Source organism: Megalopta genalis, chromosome 2 (genome assembly GCF_051020955.1).
Source record: "Megalopta genalis isolate 19385.01 chromosome 2, iyMegGena1_principal, whole genome shotgun sequence".
Taxonomy (NCBI): domain Eukaryota; kingdom Metazoa; phylum Arthropoda; class Insecta; order Hymenoptera; family Halictidae; genus Megalopta; species Megalopta genalis.
This window is the reverse complement of record NC_135014.1, coordinates 9,125,279-9,148,861: the sequence shown is the minus strand read 5'-3', so window position 1 is coordinate 9,148,861 and position 23,583 is coordinate 9,125,279. Positions and strand designations below refer to the sequence as shown.

Here is a 23,583-nt window from a genome sequence, read left to right as displayed (position 1 = left end):
AATCGTCGAATCGTTCGGTATAAACGGCAACAACGAGTTCGATTCTCGATCCGCAGCATCCTCGCGATCCCGGGATCCATCGCCCCTGTCCCGCTCGCTCGCCACGGTCATCCCCCAAATGTCCCCGCTGACGAAGATACATCGCCGGATCTAGGAGACCTCTCGAATCGCCGAAAATCCACACGGGCTGAATCCGAGTCCGCAAATATACGCGCCGCGTTTGCCGAGGGGGACGCGCGAATGTTTCGAAGGCCGCGTGTTCCATATTTGGTTCGCGCAGTTTGCCGAAACTCTGAACAACGAGCGAAGACGACTTTTCGGCAAAAGTTTCCTCGTTCTAATCGTCGGCCTATTTTTGTTTGCAGATGTTCCGAGGATGGAGAAGTCCCCGTTGCTAGCGAACGGGTACAACCACCCGCCCACGCACCTCAGCCACATGCAGTTCATGCAACTGGGCGGTCATCCTGGCGCAGGACACACGGCTATCCTGTCGCCGGCCAGTCTGCCGCACCACCTGCAGGCTCAAGCTCAGGCGCGCGCCGAGCAGGGGTTGAAAGTCAACCCGAACATGTCCAACATGGAGGCGCTTGCGAGGTGAGTCCGCCAAAACTGTTTCGAGAACCGAAACCGACGTCGTAATTGTTTCCAACCGCCGCTGGTTCCGCGCCGTTAAATAGGCTAAATAATAAATACCGGTGTCTCTGATAAATTATTTCGAGGGTCGAGAGACTCTCGCGGCGAGGACAGATCTCGTGGAAACCCTCGGTCGAGGGCCGGGAAAAGTCAGCCGGTTAACAGGTAGAAGCCTCGACGGGAGATTAGGCTCTTCGTAGGCTGATTCAACGATTGAAGGCGATAGCGAGGAAAAGAAAGGCGAGGGCGGGGGTGGCGCGATCGTTTCGGACTGGGCTGCGATTCGGAAATTGGATTTGCTCGTTCTCCGAGGTGTTCCGCGCACGCGCGCGAACGCTCGTCCTGCAAGCGGGTAGGTCGTGAGTCGCGACCAAGGGCCGGCGAGGCCAAAAGAATACAACTTTAAGAGGATTGGAAGAGACGGCGAAGCCGTGGAAATCCAAGGGGTCTCGACACTGCTTGATCTTTTCTTGCCTCTCTCGCCGCGCCGCGCCGCGCCGTCTTCGCGACGATGTCCCGGCTCCGGAGTCCGTTTCCTTGGGTGCCTCGCGTTCCTTCTAGGTCGTTTACTCGGCTCGAGTTACCTTTCCCGCGCGACCTCAACCGAGGCACCCTTCTTCCGCGTGTTTGCCACGCGATCCCGACGTCGGCACTCTCTGCAGCCTCGCCTCGCCTCGTCACATCGCACCCCGTCGCGAGCCAATCTATAGGTAGGTCAGAATTCGAGATTATTTCAACTAGTTTTCTTCGATAGATCCGTCCACACGGTCCACATTCCTGGAAAGCTACAGTCCGGCATTTCGAAAATTCACGGCGATGTTACGTCGAAACAAACGTACGAAAGTACGCGTACATACTTCGAGCTCCGTGTAGCAATTATTCCGCTGAAAATTCATTCGAGGCTTCGAAGAAACGACAAACCCATTTAATTATCACCGTCGGAAGGGCCGCGTCCGTTTCGGTGAACCAAACGAGCAAATCCTAGAAGCGTCGGCGACGCGGAGACGTATATCGTAGATTATGCGATTCGTGGGGGTGGATCGCGTCGATCGGGCTCGGCGGGGGCGGGGGCAGGGAGACTGGCTCAGGGTGCACCTCGGTTCGTCGAAGGAGGGCGGTGTTCCTCCGGAGAGGGTAGACTGCGCGGCTAATCCCGGCATTTGTTAACGCGTTTCTAATAGATGCCGTCGGCTGCGGCTCCCTCTTCTCTCTAAGACCTCGGCCTCTGCCACCGGGGGCTTCCGAGGATCCAGACGGCCGCCTTAATTTTCGATTACATCCGCCTGCTGCAATTAGAGCCTCCACCCGTTCGCCATTAGCCTATCCCGAACCGCTTCTTCTCTCGATTTTTCTTCCTCGCGCGTCCTTTCTCGCGAGCTTCGCTGTTCGAGGCGATTCTGGGAGCCCGAGGCAGGCACGAAGACTGGTCCAGCATTCCTCGGAAACGTCGCGGGACAGGTCTCCGGGCGGATACCTCGTGTCCTTTCGAAGTTGGACGCGTGCTACGCGCGGAACGATGCGACGAAGGCGGCGCCGCACGTTTCGCATTATGATTTCAGCGCTTTGCTTTTAATTAAAATGCAAATCTATCGTGTCAGATGTATATATATATATATATATATATATATATATATATATATATATATATATAGAGAGAGAGAGAGAGAGAGAGAGAGAGAGTAGAAGGTAAGACGGATTACGTCTGGGGGCGGCACGACAAACACCGGAATATGATTAATTCAACGCAACCCCATCCTGGCGCACCGCCGTCACCACCGTTGCCCTATCGCCACCCTCTAATTCAGCCTCGAGACCCACCCCTGCACCCTCGCCACCCTGGCCACCCTGGCCACCCTCGACTAGCCTAGAGTCCATCGCGAGTCGTACCTCCGATCGAACGTCCGCTTCGAACTCGTTCTCCCGATTGGTCCGTCATTTTTTCCAACGGTCGATAAGCCGCGCGGAGAGTAAATTAGCCGGGCCTAGCGACGACGTCTTTTTTAATCAGCCCCCGGAACTTCAAAGCGTCCGTCGTCGTCTTCGTTTCGAGAGTCGGGACCAGGCACGATCGAGTCAAAGGACAAACGAAAGACGAGACGGAACGAGGAGGACTCTTAATCAACTCCGCGGATCCACTTTCCTCGAGGATATCCCGTGGCAGGGCTTATAATTAACCGATTCGCTTATCAACCCCGTGCCCCCCCTCCCACCCAACCCGGTACCATTCCGCCGTGTCTCCCCTCGATTCGTCTCTATCCGCGGCAACAACCCCCCTCGACGCGTTCTTCTTTCGAAGTCGAGGAACAGGAGCTCCGGATATCCTGTTCGCGTTTCACCGTCGTCTGTCTCAAGTGTCGCTTTTTTTTGTGATCCACAGGTCCGGGACGGTTTGGGAAAACTGCCGAGCTGCCTACGAAGATATCGTGAAACATCTCGAAAGGTAGGAACGCTCACATTACTTACTCCGCGCCCTGAAACTGGGCCAGACAGGGTCTGGCTGCGGGCTCGACGGTGGTTCCGGTCGAGCACCTTGTCTCGGCGTAGTCTGGCTAGTCTGGCTTGACATAGCTTAGGACAGATAGTCGCAACAAATGGTGGGCGCGATCGCATTCGGTACCCAAGGGTGGAATTCGAGGCTAGGGGGTAGAAACGAGCCGAGAAAAATGCAAACCCCGGAGTAGGATTTGCGAGCGGAGGCCTCTCTACCTCGGTCGGAGCTCGCGGGACGCTTGATGAAGAGCGAGCACGGGACAGCGGCTCTCGCGCGACCGTTGTAAACGGAAAAATACCGCGGGAGCGGTTGCGGCTGCGGTGCAACGGTGCGGCCCGACGCGGCCCGACGTCCGCGGGCGTCGCTCGCGCTTCCGATAAATCAGCATTACCGTCCGCATCGAGTTTCCGGTCGCGCGACACGTTGAGTCCGCGCTTGACGCCGTAATGCCCGCGTGATTTGTACGGTGCGAGGCCACGCACCGCCGGCACCCCCGTCCGGCCCCGAACCACCCCTCGCGCCTGAAATCCATTCGCCGGCAGCCCGGTCCCGTCACCGATACGACACCGACGTCGACCACCGACGAGAACCCGCCGTCGAACACCAGCCACCCCCGCCGCCCCACGTTCATCCGCCGCACCGAGGTTTCAACCGTGATCCTAACCACTTGTCACTTCACGGCACGCAGATCATCGTCGCGACGTGCCCGTCCATCATTCGGGGATTAAATCATTCGACTGGCTGGGAAACGGTCCCGCGCGCCGCCGCCTCTACGCCCCCTCGACGTCGCTCGCACCCCCGCGACGCGAACCGCTCGCCTCCTTTTCGACGACGGGGAGCTTTATTCGTGAAAGCCGCTCTTTCGCTCCGCGGACCCGCTAAATCGCTTCGCGGAACTTCGCGCCCCAAAACGATCTTTCATTAACCACCCTCTATTCTAGCCCTTCCACGACCGGTCGAGGACAAGGCTAAAGGCTCCGATCGGCATTCTCTTGTCCACTTTTTGTAGTAAAATCTTTCATCGGAAAACTCTCGTAGAGTTCGTACTATGTTCGTCCCGATGAGAGAGAGAGAGAGACATCGACGTATCGACGTCAAAGGGTTGATCCTGCAGACCGTTTGCTCTCGAGACCCTGCGCTGGCCGCGTCTAAAGTTTCCAGATTTTTCGTACCCTCTTCTCTCGCGCGTCCGCGAAAGTATTCGGCTTCGATGCGAGAGGACTGTCTTTTCCATGGGGCGTTCTAGATCGATGGCAGCGAATCGGTAAGGTGCGAACCCCGTCGGTGGATCCGCGCGAACGGGAGGGTGAAAATCGACACTTGACCGGCCGAAACGTAATTTCCAATTCAAAGGCAATGACCATTGGCTCGCTCCGCCCCCGCGACCGAGGCTACCTCTTTCCCCGTCGCGCGTCCACCCTCTGCCCGTCTCGTTCTATTTGCTTTAGCGGCTCCCGGCCGAGTCGACTTCGTCAACCGGACAAACGCGTATTGTGATTTCAGCCTTTGACTGGTAGCCGTTCGATGGATATCGCAGGGGGTGGCAAATGGTCGCGGACCCGCGTGCACACCGATACACGACGGAGAGCGAGAGAGGGAGGAGAGGGTGAATTGGCGCGAGCGGAGGCTGGAAGGGACGGACGAGCGAGCACCGTGAATATTCATGCCGAGAACCCTAGACGAATTCGGACTTGTTGCGACTGACACTGATGTAAACCTTTGTTTATCCTGCGTGCACCCTCGCGCCGCCCTCGCCGCCCTCTCCTCTCTTCTCTCTTCGCTCTCTTCTCTCCCCCTGACCGCCCCTCCGACTGCGAGCAGAGAGTCGGCGTCGAGCGAGTATTTAACTGCGAGTTAAATTCTGATTAATCGTCGCCGCCCGGGGTTATTAATTGTTTGTCCTTTTGATTCTACAAGCTCGCGGAGCTCACGCCCCGCATCCCCGTTTTCTCTTTCGATCTTCGTTCTTTCCCTCTCTGTTCGTCGGCTGCCGCTCTGCCGCTTCTGCTCCACCGGGCCCACCCCCGCCAGAAAATCTCTGTCCGTTTCCGTTCTAATCCCGATGATTTGTCGCCGTTGATCCGCCACCGGCGAAACCGAAATCCAGAGTCGGAGCTCCGTCGCGGAAGTTATTCCGCTCGTTTGTCTTTCCGGCGACCCGCTCGATTAAATCTCATAAGCCGGAAACTTACCCCTTTGCGGCACCGAAAAAATCCCGCGGACCGCTGGCAAAAATCGAATTAGGAACTCGTGTGCGATTTATCTGTTCTGTAGTTTATTCGTCTTCTCGTAATTGCTCCGCGTCGTCGAACGTCTTCTTACTCGTTGATATATTCTTAGTAATCGAGACTCGTTCGTTCGTTTCGCTCGAGCGGACTGCCGGGGAAAAAAGATTAATTATCGCAGACAAGGATCTCGGTTTTTCCAAGTTGCTTGTTGTAAGCAACGGTTGTTCTTCCGCACCCCGGTCGACGATGGATTCGAAAAGTGGCAGATACGGGGGTGGATGTCGGGAACGGATCCGAAACACGGAAACCGGCGAAGCGACGGATCCGACCACCCTCGCCGCTCCGCTCCGCTCTGCTCCGCGCCGCGCCGGCCGTGAGCTAAGTAATATTAATGGTCGGGGCCGATGGCAGAACGCGCGGGCCGCTATCAATGCGCTAATGTCGGCTTCCTGGCTTTAAAACTACCCCGTCATTCCGGGATAATTCGCGCGCATTGTCGCTCGCTATCCGGCCGCGTCGGTTTTGCTACCTTCCCGGCACCCTCGGCCTCGGCCTCGGCCGCTCCGCGCCGCGTCGTCTTCCTTATCGCCCGCGTTCACCTCTGAAATTCTCCGACCGTCGTCCCCCGTGGAACAACCACCCCTTGCCAGCTTCTTTCGGCCTCCATTCTTCTCCTCTTTCCACGAAGCCGCCTTCTCTCCCTTTCAACCTCCTCCGTTGCTCTTACTCTCGCTCCATCTTGCCCCGTCTTGCCTCGCCTCCGTCTCTCTCGCTTTCCCCAGCCCAGCGAGACGTCATTAATTACTGCGACGACGACGTCGACGAGGTTCTATCGTCGGGGACATCTGCTGGAAAATAATATTCATAAAGTTGAGCCCCGCCGTTACGAGCCGCGTCGTTTTCTATCCATCTTGGCGCGTACTCGATCCACCCCCGTAACGCGCGCCTGCAACGTCGCCGTCTTCTCGACGATCGCGTTGCTCGTCGGGATCGTTCGAGGGAAAAGAATCCAGTTTTCGAGGCCAACAGGGGCGTTCGGCTGCGGAACGCCCTGCGGAACAGGGGTGCAGTCTCGGGACTGGAGTTCTCGCGAGGGCGCGTTCGCGGTAATTCGTTAATTAACATCGGTCCGGGCCGGATCACCGTCTCGCCTCGGTTTTATGTAATCATTGGAATCGTAAAACCGCACCTTTTACGAATTATTAATCGCTCGTTTCGATGCTGTACGCCGCGCGAAATCTCGGAACGGTCTTTTCATTCTTACGAGCCGACTGTAAAATAAAAAATGACTCGGTCGTTTCAACGAGACTCGCGCGTTCAATTTCTGCGATGCGAACGATGTCGAGGCGCTATGATTTCAGTTAGGACGTCGTCTATTTTCTGCGGGGAGAGTTTCGGCAGAAAGTCGCGCAAGGGTTGTTCGCAGTCCTCCTATTAAATCGATAGCTTTTTTTCCATCGTCGACACGAATCTCATCCTTGTCTCGTTTCGAACGTTCGTCTTTCCTTTTTCCCTGTTCGCGTAAATTCTATCTTTGTCATCTAGCATCTCTGTTCGATTCGATCCGTCGCATGGATCGAGAAGGATCGGTTTCTCGAAAGGATCCAGCAGCGGGCGGCGCGATCGGGCGACAGCGAGGAGCGCGACGAAACGGTTAATTCGATTCGACGATCGTTGCCGCGATAGCCGAGCGTGTTAAGCCGGCAACTATCAAGCGGCACGCTAATTGCGTTCAAACGAACTGTCAGCGGGTCGACACGCACGCGTGCTCGCGCTCGCATCTAAGCCGCGCGTCCCGCGTGCAAATGCGCGCATTATGATTAATGCCGTCATACGCGTGTGCACGGCTTCGAGCTTCGGGCTTCGGGTTGTCAGCGTCCCGCGTCCCGCGTTCCGCACCCCGCATCCCGCGACCACCGGATACGCCAATTACGCTTCCGTCCAAACGTTTATTGCCATTGAGTCTCTGACGTTTCTACTCGTGGCTCCTTCTCTTTCCATCTCGCCGCGCGTCTCCGTAAAAAAGTGCTCGATCCAACGATTCGCGCTTCGAATACAGGTCACGTTATTCAACTCCTTCTATTGTTATTCTTTTATCGTTCTCGGTGGAGATCGTTTTTGAGAATCTGCATTCTTCTAAACCCCGGGAAGAAGATGATCGGTCGCGTGATGGGACGGTCCCTCGGGGGAATAGGACGACCGTCTAGACATGGATCGTTGATCGTTGATCGTTGATGGTTGATCGTTGATAGTTGATCGTCGGTCGCGCGACAGGAGGATCGTCGGATCCATCGACGGATAAATACGTCGATTCGTTCCCCGAATCGGTCGCTCGTGCCAAATGTCCTGACCCGAAAACGGACCCTCCTAATGACCCTGTTGCGAAACGATACGAGCTCGATCTCGACGATAGCCGGTTGCGTCACGATCCTACGACCCATCGGGTTCCAGCAAATTGGTCCCGGCCCGACGCGGCCCGACGTTCCGGACGGTCCCGTGCATCCATCGGAATGAAACCGTTCTTATCCTCCTACGATTTTGAAGATCGATCGATACATTTTTCTCGAGTCCCTCGAAGCATCGATCGAACGTCGGATCTCGTCGCTGCTTCTTATTGTTCGGTGAATCGTTGGTTTAATCGGCTTCAGTTTGATTCGACGGTGCGAGTAATAATGTGAAATAGATCGAACGGGACGAGCCGCTAAAAGCTTTTTTCGAATTGAATAAACAAAGTTCACGGGCAGTTGGTCGTTATAATCTGTCCCGATCGAGGAACTGGAAACTCGTAAAGCAGCGTTCGAGCAGCGGGCAGAGCAAAAGGCAGAAAGAGAGAACGCGCTTGGCTGGATGCGGCGCGGCGCGCGATAAATCTTAAGAATCGTAAACTCGAGCCTCGAACTCGAACTCCGTAGGCCGTAGGAGGACCGGCATTTATTTTATTAACTGGTCGAATTATTTATCGAATCGTTTAGCGACGGAGCGCCTCCACGTGCCCACGATTTCGGTTTCGGGCGATAATTAAGGACCGCGGCGAGCCGGTTAACAACGCGTCGAGCGCCGAAAATCGTCCGCGAGAACAGCCACAAAATTTAAGTAGCTCGATCGATGCTTTCGCGTTACACCCTTTAATCTCAGTTTCTTTAAACAAATTACGTAGGCTCGAATCGTTCCAGCAAAATCGTGTTCGTTCGAACGTATCGCAAGAAAAGTAATTTCGAAATCCTGACAAAAATGATAATAGCGTCACCGTTGAACCGAGCGAACGGCGTTAACGAGCTGGCGCAGCCATTTTTTCAGCTCCGGGACTATTCTCGAGCGGCCACGACGATGGTTTCCGGGTCATTTGCGGCGGGACGACTTCGGTGCCGGTGTCTAGTCGAAGATAACGAGGAGTCTCGCGTCTCGTCTCGTCCTCGAAGGGCGGTGCTTCGACGTCGCGTCCCATCGACGTACAGCGTTATTAACGGGCCTCGCGTTCGTCGGACGCGACGGTAACGAGCATGGCCGAGTAAACTTTGGCCCGCGGAACGATGATTAATTAAAAACATAATTAGTCGCGGCGGCTGCGACGGCCGCGAAGGCAGCGACACCCCGGACCCACCCACCGGCTCGCTAATGTACCGTGAAATTGTCAACCACCTTGTTTCCACGGCGTCGACGACCGCCTTTCGATTTTTTCCCGGCTCCCTGTCTCGTTAGCTCGCCAACCAGCGGTCGTTTCCACCGGAATACGCGCGATCCTCGCGTGGGAGTATCGAGATCGAGACACCCGCGACTAACGAGCTCTCGCGATCGGCGGGGCCTCCAATTTGTCCGACCGGCGAACCAACTTGTCTCGTTACCTCCTCGCCTTCGCTTTTTCTCTCTCGCCGATTTTCTCGCGTCCCCGTGCTTCGCGAATAGGATCGCAAGGCGTTAACGAGTCCAAAAGATCGCCAGATGTTCGATCTTTGATTTTAACTCGTTCCGGTCTTCGAATTCCTTTAAGAAAAATTTCTCGCCGATTTCTTTCGTCCTCCGAGAAAGGGGTTGCGTCGCGTTTTCGACGAGGAAAGATAGGAAAGACCGAGTAAACGAAGCAAACGAGTTTCCGGGCGTCGCGGGTCGCCCCCGGCTGCCTGTCCGCGCTAATCCGAGAAAATACCGATTCTAATGGTAAAATATCTCCGGTTCCAGTCGGCCCGGTTCGTCCTCCTTATTTCGACGCGGTTCTCGTGCAGTCTCTCTCGCGACGCGACGGCCAAGATATATTGTTATTAAATGGTCTCCCTTCGGCGGTAAGCGCACGCCACTATATTACGTCGCGGGGCTTCTCCTGCCCTCGTGCACGCACGCCACGGCCACGGCAGCTCGCACGCAGCCCGACCCGGCCCGACCCGATCCGACCCGACTCGACTCGACCCGACCCGGCTCGGATCGCCCTCGCGATTTACGATCGAGGGGCATGCGATTCGTTCGCGAACTTCCGGCCGCGGCAGTTTCCCGCGTGGGCAGCCGCGTCGCCGCGAAAATCCTCGAGGAAACAGAGAATCCCGGGAATAATCGATTCGGAGCAATTATTAAAAAGCAATTAGTATAATTAGCATAGCTGAATCGAGTCGAAATGCTCGAGATAAGCCGGATTAAAGAAATATTGTTTTTGCCGATTTTCCGAGCTCGATTCTACCTCGGAAATGCGAGTTATGCCATGGTTATGTTTACGATGCGATCCAAGCGCATTCTTCAGTCGTATCGCGGTCGTTGATCGGTGCGCGCGTCGCGTCATCGCTCCGAGCGTTTATTGCCAGTGGATCCGATCCAGTTGCTAACAATCGATGTTAACAATTTTCTCGCGAAGATAAGTCGAAAGCAGCGCAGAGAAATCCTGGAGGGCGAGGGAAGGGCGGTCCAAGTATCCGAAGAAAATTCGCGGAGGTTCGCAACCGGTGGGGAGGTTAATTGAAAAGCAGCGGAAGGGTGTCATTAAATAAACCGCGGACGGACGTTCCTGCGGTTCCGCGGCGCTGCCAGCTTCCGCCGGCACTTTTGGTAATGAACTAATATTTGCAGTGTCCATGTGGCTTCGTTGCGCATCCCGAATCCCGAATCCCGACGCGGCGGGTCCGGCTTACCTTCCGCGTTGCCCTACGCGCGTCGAGGGGTGCCACGGTTCGCTACGAGCACGCATCTCGCGCCAAATCCAAACAAACCCTTATCCTATTCGGACGATCCTCGAGGCTTGTCAAACAACCCCCGAGTTCGCGCGTTCCATTTTTAGCGGGTTTCTCGACATCCGAACGATCCCCAAACTTCGCCAAACGATTCTTCACCCCCGACACTGGTTTATTACTTCGGTCCGAAGAACGCCGTGTCTCCGGATTCGGGACAAGCCGAAACTCGACCGAACGATCCACGCGGTCCTCGGAGCAAGTCCCCATTTTTCGCGCGAGCGATAACTCGGCGAGACGCGGAAACGTCGATGACAAACGAGCCGTAACGGTCACTCCGAGGGGAGTAATCGTTTCCCAATTGAAATCCAATAGCAAACGGTATCAGCTCGCCCCTCGAGACGCCTCGTCGACCCTCCCCCGACCATTGATCATCGGTCTAAAGTGTGTCTGACGCGAATTATGCGGGGACCAGCCGGAAAAAACCGTGTCCGCGCTCGCCACGAGCATAGACCGGAGAGGAGAGCAGGGTAGAGAGTTTTCGCGAATTTAAATAATATCCGTCTATATTATCGAGCAGCCTCGGCTGTAAGTAGCAGCAGCCGGCCGCGCGAGTTTGCCGCGACGACGCGTTCGGCCGCGATGCGATGCGACGCGACGCGATGCTACGCGAAGCTTTGCGGCGCGCAGCGCTGCGACCATAAATCCGCGCGGCGCTCGACGCTCGACGCTCGACGCTCCGCTCTCGGGAGAGAGAGAAAATCTACAATTCTAAAGCTTTCCATAAAACACTCGACAAAACGCTTCGCCCGCGGTTTTCGAGTGGCCACCGGGCCCACTCCACCGTCTCCCTCCACTTTTCCCGCGTCTTCCCTGCCGCGCCAGCCCCCTCGGACCCCTCTCGGACCCCCCTCGGACCGCAACCGCCCCCGCGGATCTCTGTTGAAATATGTAAAACCGTGTAACCTCTTCAATTTACATAGCAACGCGTGGGCGAGACCGAACCGGCTCCGGTTCTCGCTCTCGCTCTTCCCCACGCCGCGCGCCGAGCCGAGCCGAGCGGAGCCGAATCGCGTCGCGCCGACCCGGTGAAAAGTGGCCGATCCTCCTCTTATTAATTGATCGTCCGAAATCCGACGATCCACTTTCAACCCCCTCGAACCCAACATCCGTCGAGAACCCTTCTTCCCCGTTTTTCCCAGCCCACCCTCGCTTCGGCTTTTCTCGTTCACGGAAGACGACCGACGCTCTTTTTCCATTTTCCATTCAGGTGCGAGGAAATTGGGCAAATTGCTCGCGAATACGTGCGCGATTCGTTCGGGTTTTCTACGTTTTTTTACGATTTATCCTCGATGGATCTCCCCCGAGAAGATTCTCCGATCTATTTTTGTCGATAGTTAGCTTTTTTCTGCAATTTGCTTCTCTAAAACGATTCAGGATTTTTCCCCCGTTTATCATCGAATTTCCCAATTCGCGATATCCCCTAATTTTTCTCTTCTTGCCAAGGGTTTCTATTTCTACCGATGATTTCTTCGCGTATCTCGTACACGTCTATCTTTATCCGTATACGCTATCGAATTCCTCGACGATTCTATCTTTGCCTCTCGAAATTTTTTCCTTTGGTCAAGAGAAGATCGTTTCTCTGCGGTTCTCGCGGCCTCTTCGATCCTTTACCCCCCCCCCCCCCCCCAAACCAAACAATAGAGTCTATTTCCACACCTGCATTCGTTTTATCCTTTCATCTCGGAATGTATAAATTCGTATTACGCGTCCGACGAAGGCGCGGTCTATTTCGACGGATATTTTGCCGAAACCCGGAGCGTGTTTCTTCTTCTCCCCGGCGAAATGATTCACGGAACTATCGCGGTAACGATAAAGAACAAGCTCGTCGGGCAGCGGGCGGGAAAGGGGTGCGGGACGGCTCGAATGCCTGAAACGTTGTCTCACGTGATAGACGTCCATCATCGCGCACGACGAAGGCCTTAACGCGGCGGTCACGCGGCGGCCACGCAGCGGCCACGCAGCGGTCGCGCCGCGGCCGCGTCGCAACGCGTAAATACACGTGTGTACCGTCGTTGATACAACGATCATTTTTTTTCTCCCTCTCCGGTCCGCCGCCTTGTCGACGGTAATTGCAGTCGCTCGCTTCGTTTTTCTTGCTCCACCCCCGACACACGTTTTTTCCCGCTCATTCTCTCGGATCGTCTCTCTCGTCTCGTCGGCGCTATCCGTGATCCAGGCCGACGGCGCGCCTCGTCGCGCCGCGCCACGCCGTTGCCACTGGTATTTCGAAACTCGCTGAACAAACAAGCGCCGATAAAAGTACCGCGGTATATAGTACATCTGGAAGTAGGGACCATCAGTCACGGCGCATCTGCGAACCACTTTGGTTCTCTCCGCCCCCGCAGCCCCCATCGTTCTCTTCTCCCCCCCCTCTCTCTCTCTTTCGCTCCCTGTTCTCTCTCGGAGCGTTCGTTCGCGCCCTCGCCCTCCTCGGCCCCTACGGGAGTGCAGCGGGTGTCCCGAACTTCTCCTATACCACCCACACTCACACCCGTCCGACGCCCGACGCCCGACGCCCGACGCTCGACGGCCGACGCCCGACACCGCGCTAAAAACCATTTGTCATCGGCCGCGTAAATATGTTCTCGAGCGAAACGCGCGTTCGACTCTCTTTCCCCTTTTCTTTCTCTCGGCGTTTCTCTCTTTCCTCGTTCGATTCTCGAAACGCGCTCGCCCCGGAATGCAAGCGCGAGGACAACCACCTCCGGCGACTCCCTCGTGTGCCACCACCGTGTGCCGGTCTCTTGTAAGAATACGATTGTTACGTAATAAGGAGATCGCAGATATCGCGTGCAACTGTGACAGGAATTAATGGACGCGAGACATTCACCCCGCGCACTGTAATTTGCTCCACAACTTCATTTAGTTGTTCGTTCGGTTCGTGTCTGGATTTACTTTTCGATAACAGGATTTTCATCGGCGTCGAATTGCTGTTTACTCGGTTCGTTAAATGGCAAAATAGATTTCCGTCGGACCTCCGTTTCTCGGAAACAAGGGTGAAAACGCGTCTCGCGTTCGACGCTCGCAGCGAAATCAAATACGTAACCGGAAAAAACGATTCTCAATCTCTCTCTTCGGCGAGTCGAGAACTTTGCGAATTGCAAAGTGTTTCCATTTTTCGCACCGGTAAATCACCGTAAAATCGTTTTAAACGCGTTAACACGGCGGATTAACGTTGCCGCGAGTATCGGGCAACGTTGCTCGCGCTTTCTCTCTCCGTAAAGCTTGATTTACCGAAATAAAATTTCCGTTTAATCCTTGCAACGGGCGATAAGACTTCCCCGCGGTCCTAATATAAAGATCGGAATGTTGTACAAAGAGACCGGAGTCCGCAGGCTAATGCGACAGCGAAACCATTAAATATCGAAGCTCGCGCGGCGCGACAAAGAGGCCGGAGGAATAAACGAACAACCGATCGAGCTGGCTCGGCGATAGCGACGCGGCGGGGCGATAAGGGGGGCTCCGCGGCGAGGTTGCGCAGGGTTTATCTTTATTTCTTGTAAGCCGCGCGTCTTCGCCCGGGGGAGTAGCTTAAAAAGTTGCTCTAATAAAACCCCGGGGCCATTTGTCAAGGGGTGTGTGCCGCGGCAGCAGCGGTTCCTCGGGCCTCGAAATGTATGTAAAACACATCCCGAGGACGAGGACGAGGACGACGACGACGCGGTTCGCGGAGTCGTAACCGGCGCGGCTCCTGATGGCTCGACATCTAAAATAATAAAAGTTGCCTCCGTCATTTGTCAACGCTTCCTCCGAGGACCGACTACCACCGCCACCTCGTAATTTCGCGATGTCGCAGCTGCTACCCCCACGCGTATCTCCGTCCTTTCCCATCCGGCTCTTTTCTTCTTCTCCCGACGCGATTCCTGATCCATCGGCGCGCAATCTCGCTCGGCGACGAGCTGCCGTAAGCTCGTATCCCCGTGCCCGGAGCACCCGCAAAAATTCATTTCCATCTTCTGCAATATTTTTTAGCTTTAGCTTTAAATTAGATCTCCTGTATTCTCGGGATGTCTCGAGAATATTCTCGGCAGATTGAAAACGAAACGTTGAGATAGGCGACGGCGAATCGGCCGAGCGTTAATTAAGGCGCGCGTAGGAGCGTGGAAACGTCGAAGCATCGAAGCATCTTGTTTCGGGAGAGGTGGACGAATAAAGCCGCGGTTTCGCAGAAGGCGACGCGGAACGAGGCCTTTATGCGCCGGTTCTTTATGCGAGTCCGCCTTAATCCTTTGTCGAACAGCGTGGACGCGTCTCGGGGTGAAATAATAAATAAAATGATACGTCGCGCCGCATCGGTGCCGGCTCGCGCTGCCCGGCAATAATCTACGCGAACGAATGGTGCCAGACGACTTTTATGAAACGACCCGAACCCGGGGCCCCTCGCGCGCGCAGCCCTTTTACGCGCTCGAAAAATAAAATCCTAACCCTTCCGCGGCGCGCGGCGTCCGGCTCGCGGCGTCCGGCGTCCGGCGTCCGGATAAAACCTTAAATACGACCGCTGAACACCGGGGGCCGACAATAAAACTCTCGTAAACCATTTCGCTGGAATAATGCACCTGCTTGACCGTTGCCACGCCACTCGCCTTCTCCTCCGTGTCGCGATTTTCTGCCGGTCACCGCTCCGGCCATTCGGCTCCCTGTCGAAACTTCGAAATCGTCGTTCCGTTATCGCGAGCCTCTTCGGTGACGCTTCGTTGGATTTCAGGAGATATTAGTTTAACCGTTTCGTATCTTGCAAGTTCTAATAGCATTTACTTTGTTTCGCGCATCGCTTTCTTCGACTCTTTCGTAATTGGACACGGTTAAATTGAACTTCGAAGCGTGGAACAAGATTTCGAACGATTCGCGGAGGATCGCGGGGCTCTGGGGGAAAGTCGAGAGAAAAGTCGAGGGGGAAAGTCGAGGGCACCGGGGCGCAACGACGCCGCATCGAAGGAATGATCGAGCACCGTCCGCGTCCGCGTCCGGGATAAGCGGCCGCGCTCGGTTATTCCAGTTTATTTTCAAGTAACCCTTCACATTGCGCTAATGTATTTCTTTCAAACCGCCATTCACCCCGTCGACGTTTCAATCCGGTCCATTCAGGCTGCTCCACCCGTTGCTTCCCCGGCTGAAACACTCGCCCGATCGATCTAACCGCGCGCGCCACCGCCGCCCATCGTGCAAATTTTCACACGACTTAATCCGCGAACCCTCCCGGTGACTCGTGCTTTCCTTTCTTTTTTTCTTCTCTTGCTTTCCATCTCCTCCCCCGTCGACGGGGGAGTTTCTTTTCGCTTTTCCCCCCGGGCCAATTACCGTTTCATCGAGGACCGCCGATACGCGGCGAAAAAAATCTCGATTCCTGGATCGTCGTCGCGAGGACGGCAAAGAGGAAACGCGCGGCGAGCTTCTGTGACAAGGGGTTGCACGACATTCCAGCCCGATTCGACGGCGACGGGTCGCCGACGGGACGCCGACAAAGGGTTCCGGTTCGGGCGCGGGGTCCGTTTGAACCCCGTGGATCGCTAAATATTTCATTTCGTATCCCTCGAAACGTTTAATCTCGGCTCAGGTGCGCCGCGACGCGACGCGAGATCGCGTTGCACGCGTGCCTCTGCCGCTGTCGCGCGTCCAAAGGACGGAGCTGTCGCGGATCGCTTCGAACCGACATCCGAAACATCCCCTAAAAACTAGCGTCGGTTAAATCGAAATCGGTCGATCGTAGACCGCGATCGAATTAAATTTCCGGCCAAAGAAGCGTGCATCAAAATCCATTGTGCATCGATAACAAAGAACCGGCGATTCTCGGAATAAATGCCAAGACGTCCGCGAAGAAGGAGCGTTTTCCTGAAAAAAGTGTCGCGCGGATGGCCGGGAAAAAGATTCGGCCGATAAATCGTAGGCGTAAGAGCCCACCGGTTATTGCTCGCGTGCCTTTGTGGCTCCGCTGCAGGATCCGGGAACTTTCATTATCGGACTGCGCTTTCGCCCAACCCCCGGTTGCCATCTTCGTTTACATTTATGATTTAATATGATCGTCCATTGTTGCGTCCCCTTTGATTCGGCGCGCTCGCGAGCCCACGCTTCGGCTCGTCCCCGTCCCCATCCCGGTCGCCCGTCCACCCTCGGCAAATATCTTTCTCTCGGTTCCTGTTACGTGTGTAATTCGAACGCGGTCCGTCTCCGAACAATTTTCTCTCCGCGTCTTCCTCGCTCTTCGAGGGACGTCGGGAAATCTTAATCCGCCGCCACCGGTGCTCGCGATCGCGAACCTTGAAAGTTTCGTTGCGATCGCGAACCTTGAAAGTTTCGTTGCGATCTCTCTTAAATCAATCGTTCGTCGATGTGTCGCGAAATTGGAAAAAATTGGGCGCCTCGATTGTTTTCCGAAACAGAATCATAGCGGTTCGATCGGGGGCTCTCGGGGGGGCGGAAACGCGAACGCGAACGCGTTAACGGGGTTGCTGCGGCGCGGCGCGGCAGCGACAACGCGCGGAATCGGCGCAACAAAAGAGCACAAAGGGCGGCCGTGGTTGGAATATTAAATTCGCGGCAGAATTCGACGAACTTTTCACCGGGAAGCATTATGGCCGGCTATCTGGATGATGTAGCACCGAAGTTGGGAAGACTCCTCCGAGTCAAACCCCCGGCGCTCTTACCGTTGTACCTTCGTATCTCTCTCTCGCTCCCTCTCTCTCTCTCTTTCTCTCCCGTTCTCTGCCAGGTTCTACCCAAACCCCCTATTTTCTCCGTTTCGCTCCGACGTTCGTCCGTTCGTCTTTTCCTCGTTGCTCGACTCGCCCCGTTGTCTCCCTCGCGAGAGAACAGCGGCCCGGGATCTCTCCTTCTCTAGGCATAGCTTCCAGGGTAGCAATCTTTTATTATTAGCGCAGGCTTTACCAGACAATGAAACGAAAGGAACGGAATATGATATTGTAGTACAGAGGCTCGGCGGAAAGGGAAGCTATTGTCGGTCTCTTTGAATTTTAAAGTCAACGATCGATACGGCTCGGGGGATGCGCCTTTAGCCATATAAACCGCTCCGCTCGCCCCCGTCAACCCTAGCCCAGCCCTCTTTTCTCCGCGCCTATCCTCCGCGCCCTTTCACAGCCTCTCTCTCGCTCTCTCTCTCTCTCTCTCTCTCTCTCTCGCTCTCTCGCTCTCCCTTCCGCTCTACTCGGCCGCGTTTATTTCAGATCGCGAATGATACGAGCATTCGGTCACGACCACCCATACCATATTCGATTCGGTGATCCAATTTTTCTGCTCCGCCGTACGTTCGATGCGATTCCGACCAATTCCCAGCCGATTCGACAAAGAAATCTCTCTCCCTCTGACCGTTCTCTCCCCGAGGAATCCTCGGTCGGTCCGCCGTCAGCCGGGATCTAAGAATTTCTTCGATCCGGACGAGATTTCGACTCTTCCAGAACGCGTACGCGTAATTCGCGCGTTGTTCTCGGCTCGTAAAATCTATTAAAATGATTAAAATTATGCGAAAAATCAGCGATCGGTACAGAGGGTTCGCGACAGGTCGATCGCGTGGACGGACCGGTGAAATAATACGATCGGCCGGTGGCTGGCCAATTTGCGACGATTCGCCGTGATTCGCTTCGATTTTCCGTGGCTCGGGGGTTTCCGCGCGTCTTCGTTCTAGCGTAGAATTGGTCCCCCCGAGCGGAATCGCGAATCGGAAGCCCGTCACCCGAAATTGTCGGCGGTAATGATAAATTGCGCCCTCGGCCCCATCCGTACGAGTGGCGGCCGTGCGGGGAATCAAATTGCAATTTGTTATTTGTAATTCCGAGTGTCGCTTAATATACTCTCTCGTCGGCGTTCCTCGCCCTGAACCCTTCCTCTCCGAAAAGGGGCCGGAGAGGGTTAGAAATTAAGCGGAGCTTGATGAGAAAACGCGAAGGTGAACGCTGCGATGCCGGCCCGCGAACGCTTAAACCATCCCCTCCGCCGAAAAACCACCGCGCGCGCGTAATTAAGCGCGACACCCTTTATTTTTTGCCCGCGACGACCGTCGTAATTGTTTTTCGACAACGAGCGCGTCGACTGTTAGGGTTCTCTCGCCGTGACACGTCACGTACGCGCTTCTGTCTCCTTCGAACTCGCGTCGCGTCGACACGGCGCGCGCATTGCATTCCGAGTCCTTGAATTCTTCGAGGATTTCGCCTTCGCGCATCTTTTTATTCGCGGGACGGATGTTCGCGTCGACTGGGGAACCGTAACGAGCGAGGCTCCAACGTCGAAATTTATTCTTTTCTTTCTGCAGCGGACACTTATGGCTATCTTTCGAAAATAAAATCGAGCTTGCTCGCGCCGATACTTCTTCGCTCGTCCAAAAACGTTTCTCAGCGTTCGATGCTACATAAACATTCTATTGTACAATATTCTAATCCGGCAATTTCAGCCCGAGACGCGAGCGTATTTCCTCGACAAAGAGCGAGCTGCCGCGGCGAGATATCGAGGTTGCGAGGGCTGGGTGCCTCGCGCGGTGGCTGAGTAGGCAAATATTCGATTTTGTCTATTCAATTTTCCAGAAAAATAGTGTGCGCGGTTGTCCCCGGTTCCGCCGCCGCCCGGGTAGCATTATCGACGAGCGCGCGACGCGCGGCAAACGCTCGAGAAAGGAGGAAAAGAATAAGTTCGATCAGTCAGAGGGTGGCAGTTACCGTTTCGGTTATGGCTTTCGGAAGCGTCGTCGAATCCTATTCTTGCGCAAACCCGATAAGCGGGCTTTTACGCCTGTATTTTCGCACACGCGTCACCCATACGCACCCCCGGCGAAATCCGGGGACGGGGACAGGGCCGTCTTATCCGGTAGGTACGGTGCACGGGATAAAATAATTCGACGAATAAGAAAAACGATCGTAGTTCACGTTTTCACCTCGAACTCGCGAAATCGCGAATAAAATTGTTCACCGAACATCTATTTGGAGAGCGCAACGTTTATTCGCAGCTCGGAACATTTGTCTGCAGCTCGGAACATTTCTTCGAAGGGGGAGGGTAACGCAAAATTGCCTGGGGCCCGCGAAAACAGAACCAACCCCTTGCTACATAATTTATTTCTCGACTGTACAAGCAAGAATTGTTTTACACCTACGCACACGGTGCAAGACAGAGGGTTAATTAGAATAAAGTTTCGAGAACCTGAGAGCGGGGGAAATGGAAAAATACTTGGGGGCTGCGAAAGCCTAGTCTCGGTCCTGGAGGGCGGGGGAGCGCGGTTCTAGATACCGTTCGCTATTTTTCCTGCGCGATTTTCTCGCGGACCGATTTGTCCGCCCCTCGCGTCCCTCACGGTCCCTTCTCTCCACTGCCCTCGATCGTTCTTTATTCTTCAGGTTCGGCATATTTTCCTTCGATCTGCTCCCGAGGCTGGCTCTCGGACCGCGCAGAAATCGCAGAGTCGAGGGGCCGATAGGTCGAGGGTAGACGAACGCGAACGGGGGATCGGCGAGTTTATTTGCGTATTGCCTGGCGGCTGAGCATCGACGCGTTCGCCGGAACGGGGGTGGCCGAATCGGCAGATTATCGGCGCTGAACCTCGTTGAAATCTTCGTCCTTGAACTCGTCCGGCGATCGAGAGTTCAACGCGTGGATATCCGCGTCCTTCTCCGTTGCCATTTACATTTTTCTCCGTTGTTCTCGCATCGTTCTTCGGCGTTCCTCTTCGTTCCCATTTTAAATCCTTTCGGTGCCGATTCAAACGTGGAAGCAGAAGAAACGTTCCGTCGTTCAGATTATTTTCGTATTACGCGAACGTTATTTAAATGTTGTACTTACATTCTGTTCGCCGTATAAGGGTAGATTAAATTTTCTTCGAAGCAATTACGATCTTACATTCGTCCGTCGATATTTCTCGTCGATTCCGCTACGCGTTCGATCCGAACTCGCTTCTGATCTCGCTTCGCAAAATTTTTTCTTCGTCGTTCTCTTTTCGGTCGGTGAAATTTTCGTTGCTATCGGACAAAAGTTGAAGGCATTCGACGCAGGACCATAAGATCGCCGGAGTTGTCAAGCGAGAGGGGCGAGGACCGTAAAAAAGCGAGGCAGAATCGGGGTAAAAACAGGCGAGAGAGCGAATCCCCCGTCCGAATCGGTCCATTCGAAGCCGCGATAAGCCTCGTCGCGGTCTCTACACCCTCTGTGCCTCTCGGGGTTGAACATTCGGGAAAGGTCCCCGAGCAGCCATCGATGACCCCTTAATCGACCTCGATCGCGTCGCGAAAGTGATTTTTATTTTCCAAGAATCTTGATTTATACGCGAATGCTTTTCTGCCAGCGATCCCAGTCGATTCTACCGATATTCTATTCTATTCTATTCCATCGTATGGGATGGCGCGTGTTCGCGCGGAGGGTTGAAATGGAAGGAGAGGAGAGAGAAGAGAGAAGGTCGGGGCACGTTCCAAGACTGCAGTTCGACGCGCATACGCAGCCGTGCGGTTGCGGTTGCCTTCGCGAGGGGTTGCTCTCGGCGTTATCTCTCCGTTACGCGTTGGCAGGCATATGGCCGTCCAGCCACGGGGGTTGCGAGGGTGGGAGACACGCGGCGGGGGCTCATAATTTTCAGATTTATGTACAAATGTTTCTGGCGAGCGGGAGTAGTCGCTTCTCTCGTGGGGAAGATATCTATCGTAAAGTTTCGCGGAATTGAAAAATGCTTTCGGGGCTTTCTCGTCGAGGCGAGGCGAGGCGAAACGTGGCGACGGGCGCGAGGGGGTGCGAAACGTCGACTCTCCGACCCCTGGCGATGACGTATCGTCCGGGAAGCAGATCCTGCGACGCCTATCTCGCCGAATAAATGATCCGGCAACGCGTGCCGCCGTTCCGCTCGGCCCCGAGACAAAAATCAACAGATTTTTCCCTGCTGCTTCCACGATTCCGTAAATCACGCTTTGATTACGCTGCTCCGGTTTTTATCTCCGAACGCTGCCCACATGTTGCCACGCGGTTTTGTGTATTCAGCCGGGGAAGGGTTCGAGACGCGGAGGAAGCGAATAAAAACCGCCGAGACCTGTCTAAACAAACAAACACTCGTCGCGAACGATAGCTTCGGATTGTTGCTCTTGTCGGTGGATACTACATTTTTCTTTCTACTCGATTTCGCGTTCGACTCGGCCCCAGATTAAATATATCAAATGAATATAGGATCAAATAAAAATATACTAGACGAATACGTTTTAGAAAGAAGTATTTATTCTTCAATTTTATTTCACAACCACGTCGTCGAACGACGCATCGATTTCCATTCACGGTTCGGTAAACAGCGTAGAATCGGCGAAGGGAGGTCGCAGTCAGTCAAGCTCGCGCTCTCGCAGCTGAAAGATCGAGCCGAGGAGTCGTTGGTCTAAACGGTTGGTTATCGGGCTAGTCGATCGGCATTGTCTTCCCTGCAGAAGCCATTCGGAAGCGGAATCTACAAACTGTAGGGAGAGAGAGAAAGAGAGAAAGGGAGAAAGAGAAAGAGAGAGAGAGGAGAGCGACAAAGGTTGCCCCGGGCGAGATACCCGGCGTCGAGAAAACAATTTAGCTCGATCAACGTTTCTAGGCGGAATCTCAGGCGTCGTCTAATTAAACCGCTGTCCTGCGCGGATATAAAGTCGGAGGTTATCACCCGGTCGTCGTATCTGATATCCCTGGGCCGGCTTAATCCGACTGTATTTCCAAGCGGAGCGTTTTAAGCGCTCGCGGTTCCGCTTCTGTCGCGCCCTTCCTTTCTAAGACGCGAATCTCTCTCTCTCTCTCTTCTTCTCTCGCTCTCCTTCCATCCGCCTGCCTTGCCTGGCTGCGTGTACATGTATTTACGCGTGTACATGGAACGAATAGAAACTCGGGTAGTCTCATTTCCTGTCTGCGGGGGTCCCGCAGGGGATACATAATTAGCTGGTTCGCCCGTTCCGAGGAACAGACAGGAGGGAACCTTGGGAGACCTTTCGTCGAGCCGAGCGTATTCGCCTTCTACGCGTCTCCTCTCGCGATTATCGATCCTCCAGACCGCCAGAAACGAGTATACCGGGCCTAGAAATTGCAATCGATTCGATCGTTCGCGAATCGCGGGGAAACTTTCACCGTGGCCGTCGCTCTTCGCTTTTTCCTCGCCTCGCGACGATTAAATTCGCAATCTCTCGCGTACATACAGCCGCGACAATTAATCGCGATTTCCCGGATTTCCCCGATTTCCTAGGAAGATTCTCGAGGGGTGGGTCCAACCCCTGCCCCGGAATCGAGCCACTCGGACCAGTTCCTCCCGATGAACTCGACCGCGAGCGCATTTACGCCCTGCGAGACGAACAACGAGAAATTAATCTCAATCGTCGCCGGCGCGGCCCGCTCCTCATTTATCACCGGTCCTTGCGGGGGCGTTGTCCATGGACCGATGCGAAGTCGGCAGCGCTGGCTCGCGTCGCGACTGCCGTCGAGATCTATTAGTCAAGATGGAGAGAGAGAGAGAATATAAAGCGCGGGACCGAAGAAATCGTCTCCTTTGGAGGAGGCGAGAGGCGACGAGAGGGGCAGGGTAATTCGAAACGCGGACAGAAGGGGGTCGGTCGATTTTCGCGAGGGGGCGGGCTTTGTCCTGGATGCTGTCACTCCCGTTTCCCGTTTCCCGTGTCCCGTGTCCCGTATATCGTTGTCGTAAGTAGTCGCCGAACGATCTTACCCCCGGCGACAATCAAGCCCCGCGTAAACGTCGCAATTAACGCCGCTGGCGAGCTCCCTTGTCGCGCGGCGACAACTCCCGCGACCCGTCCGCTCTTTAAGCGCCGTATCAAATCTGCATAAGTATGGGAGCCGGTCTTTAACGAGTTCCGGGGAACAGAGAGTCCTGCCTCGGGATTTCGACCCTGTTATTCCACGGTAATCCTTTCCGCCGGAAAAACACGTCTCGCGTTCGCCTCTTTACGATCCGCATTCCGAGCTGTGCGCAGCTTCGTTTTACGATTATTAATCCGGTCCGTGATTTTTTCCGCCGGAAAGCTAACTCCTTGGATATCCGGACGACGTTCGCGGAAGATTTCGAACTTAACCC

The 23,583-nt window shown here is 54.9% G+C and overlaps 1 protein-coding gene across 3 annotated transcripts in view; it reads left to right on the top strand.

The window, feature by feature from the left end:
• The window catches only part of dac (dachshund family transcription factor), a 190,420-nt gene that overhangs the window by 92,367 nt on the left and 74,470 nt on the right, over positions 1-23,583 (top strand). For all 3 annotated transcript variants that reach the window (XM_076518233.1, XM_033481194.2, XM_033481193.2), the window contains exons 3-4: positions 366-594; positions 3,011-3,073. In XM_076518233.1, the coding sequence (XP_076374348.1) occupies positions 366-594; positions 3,011-3,073 (292 nt within the window). The remainder of the gene's footprint in view (positions 1-365; positions 595-3,010; positions 3,074-23,583) is intronic.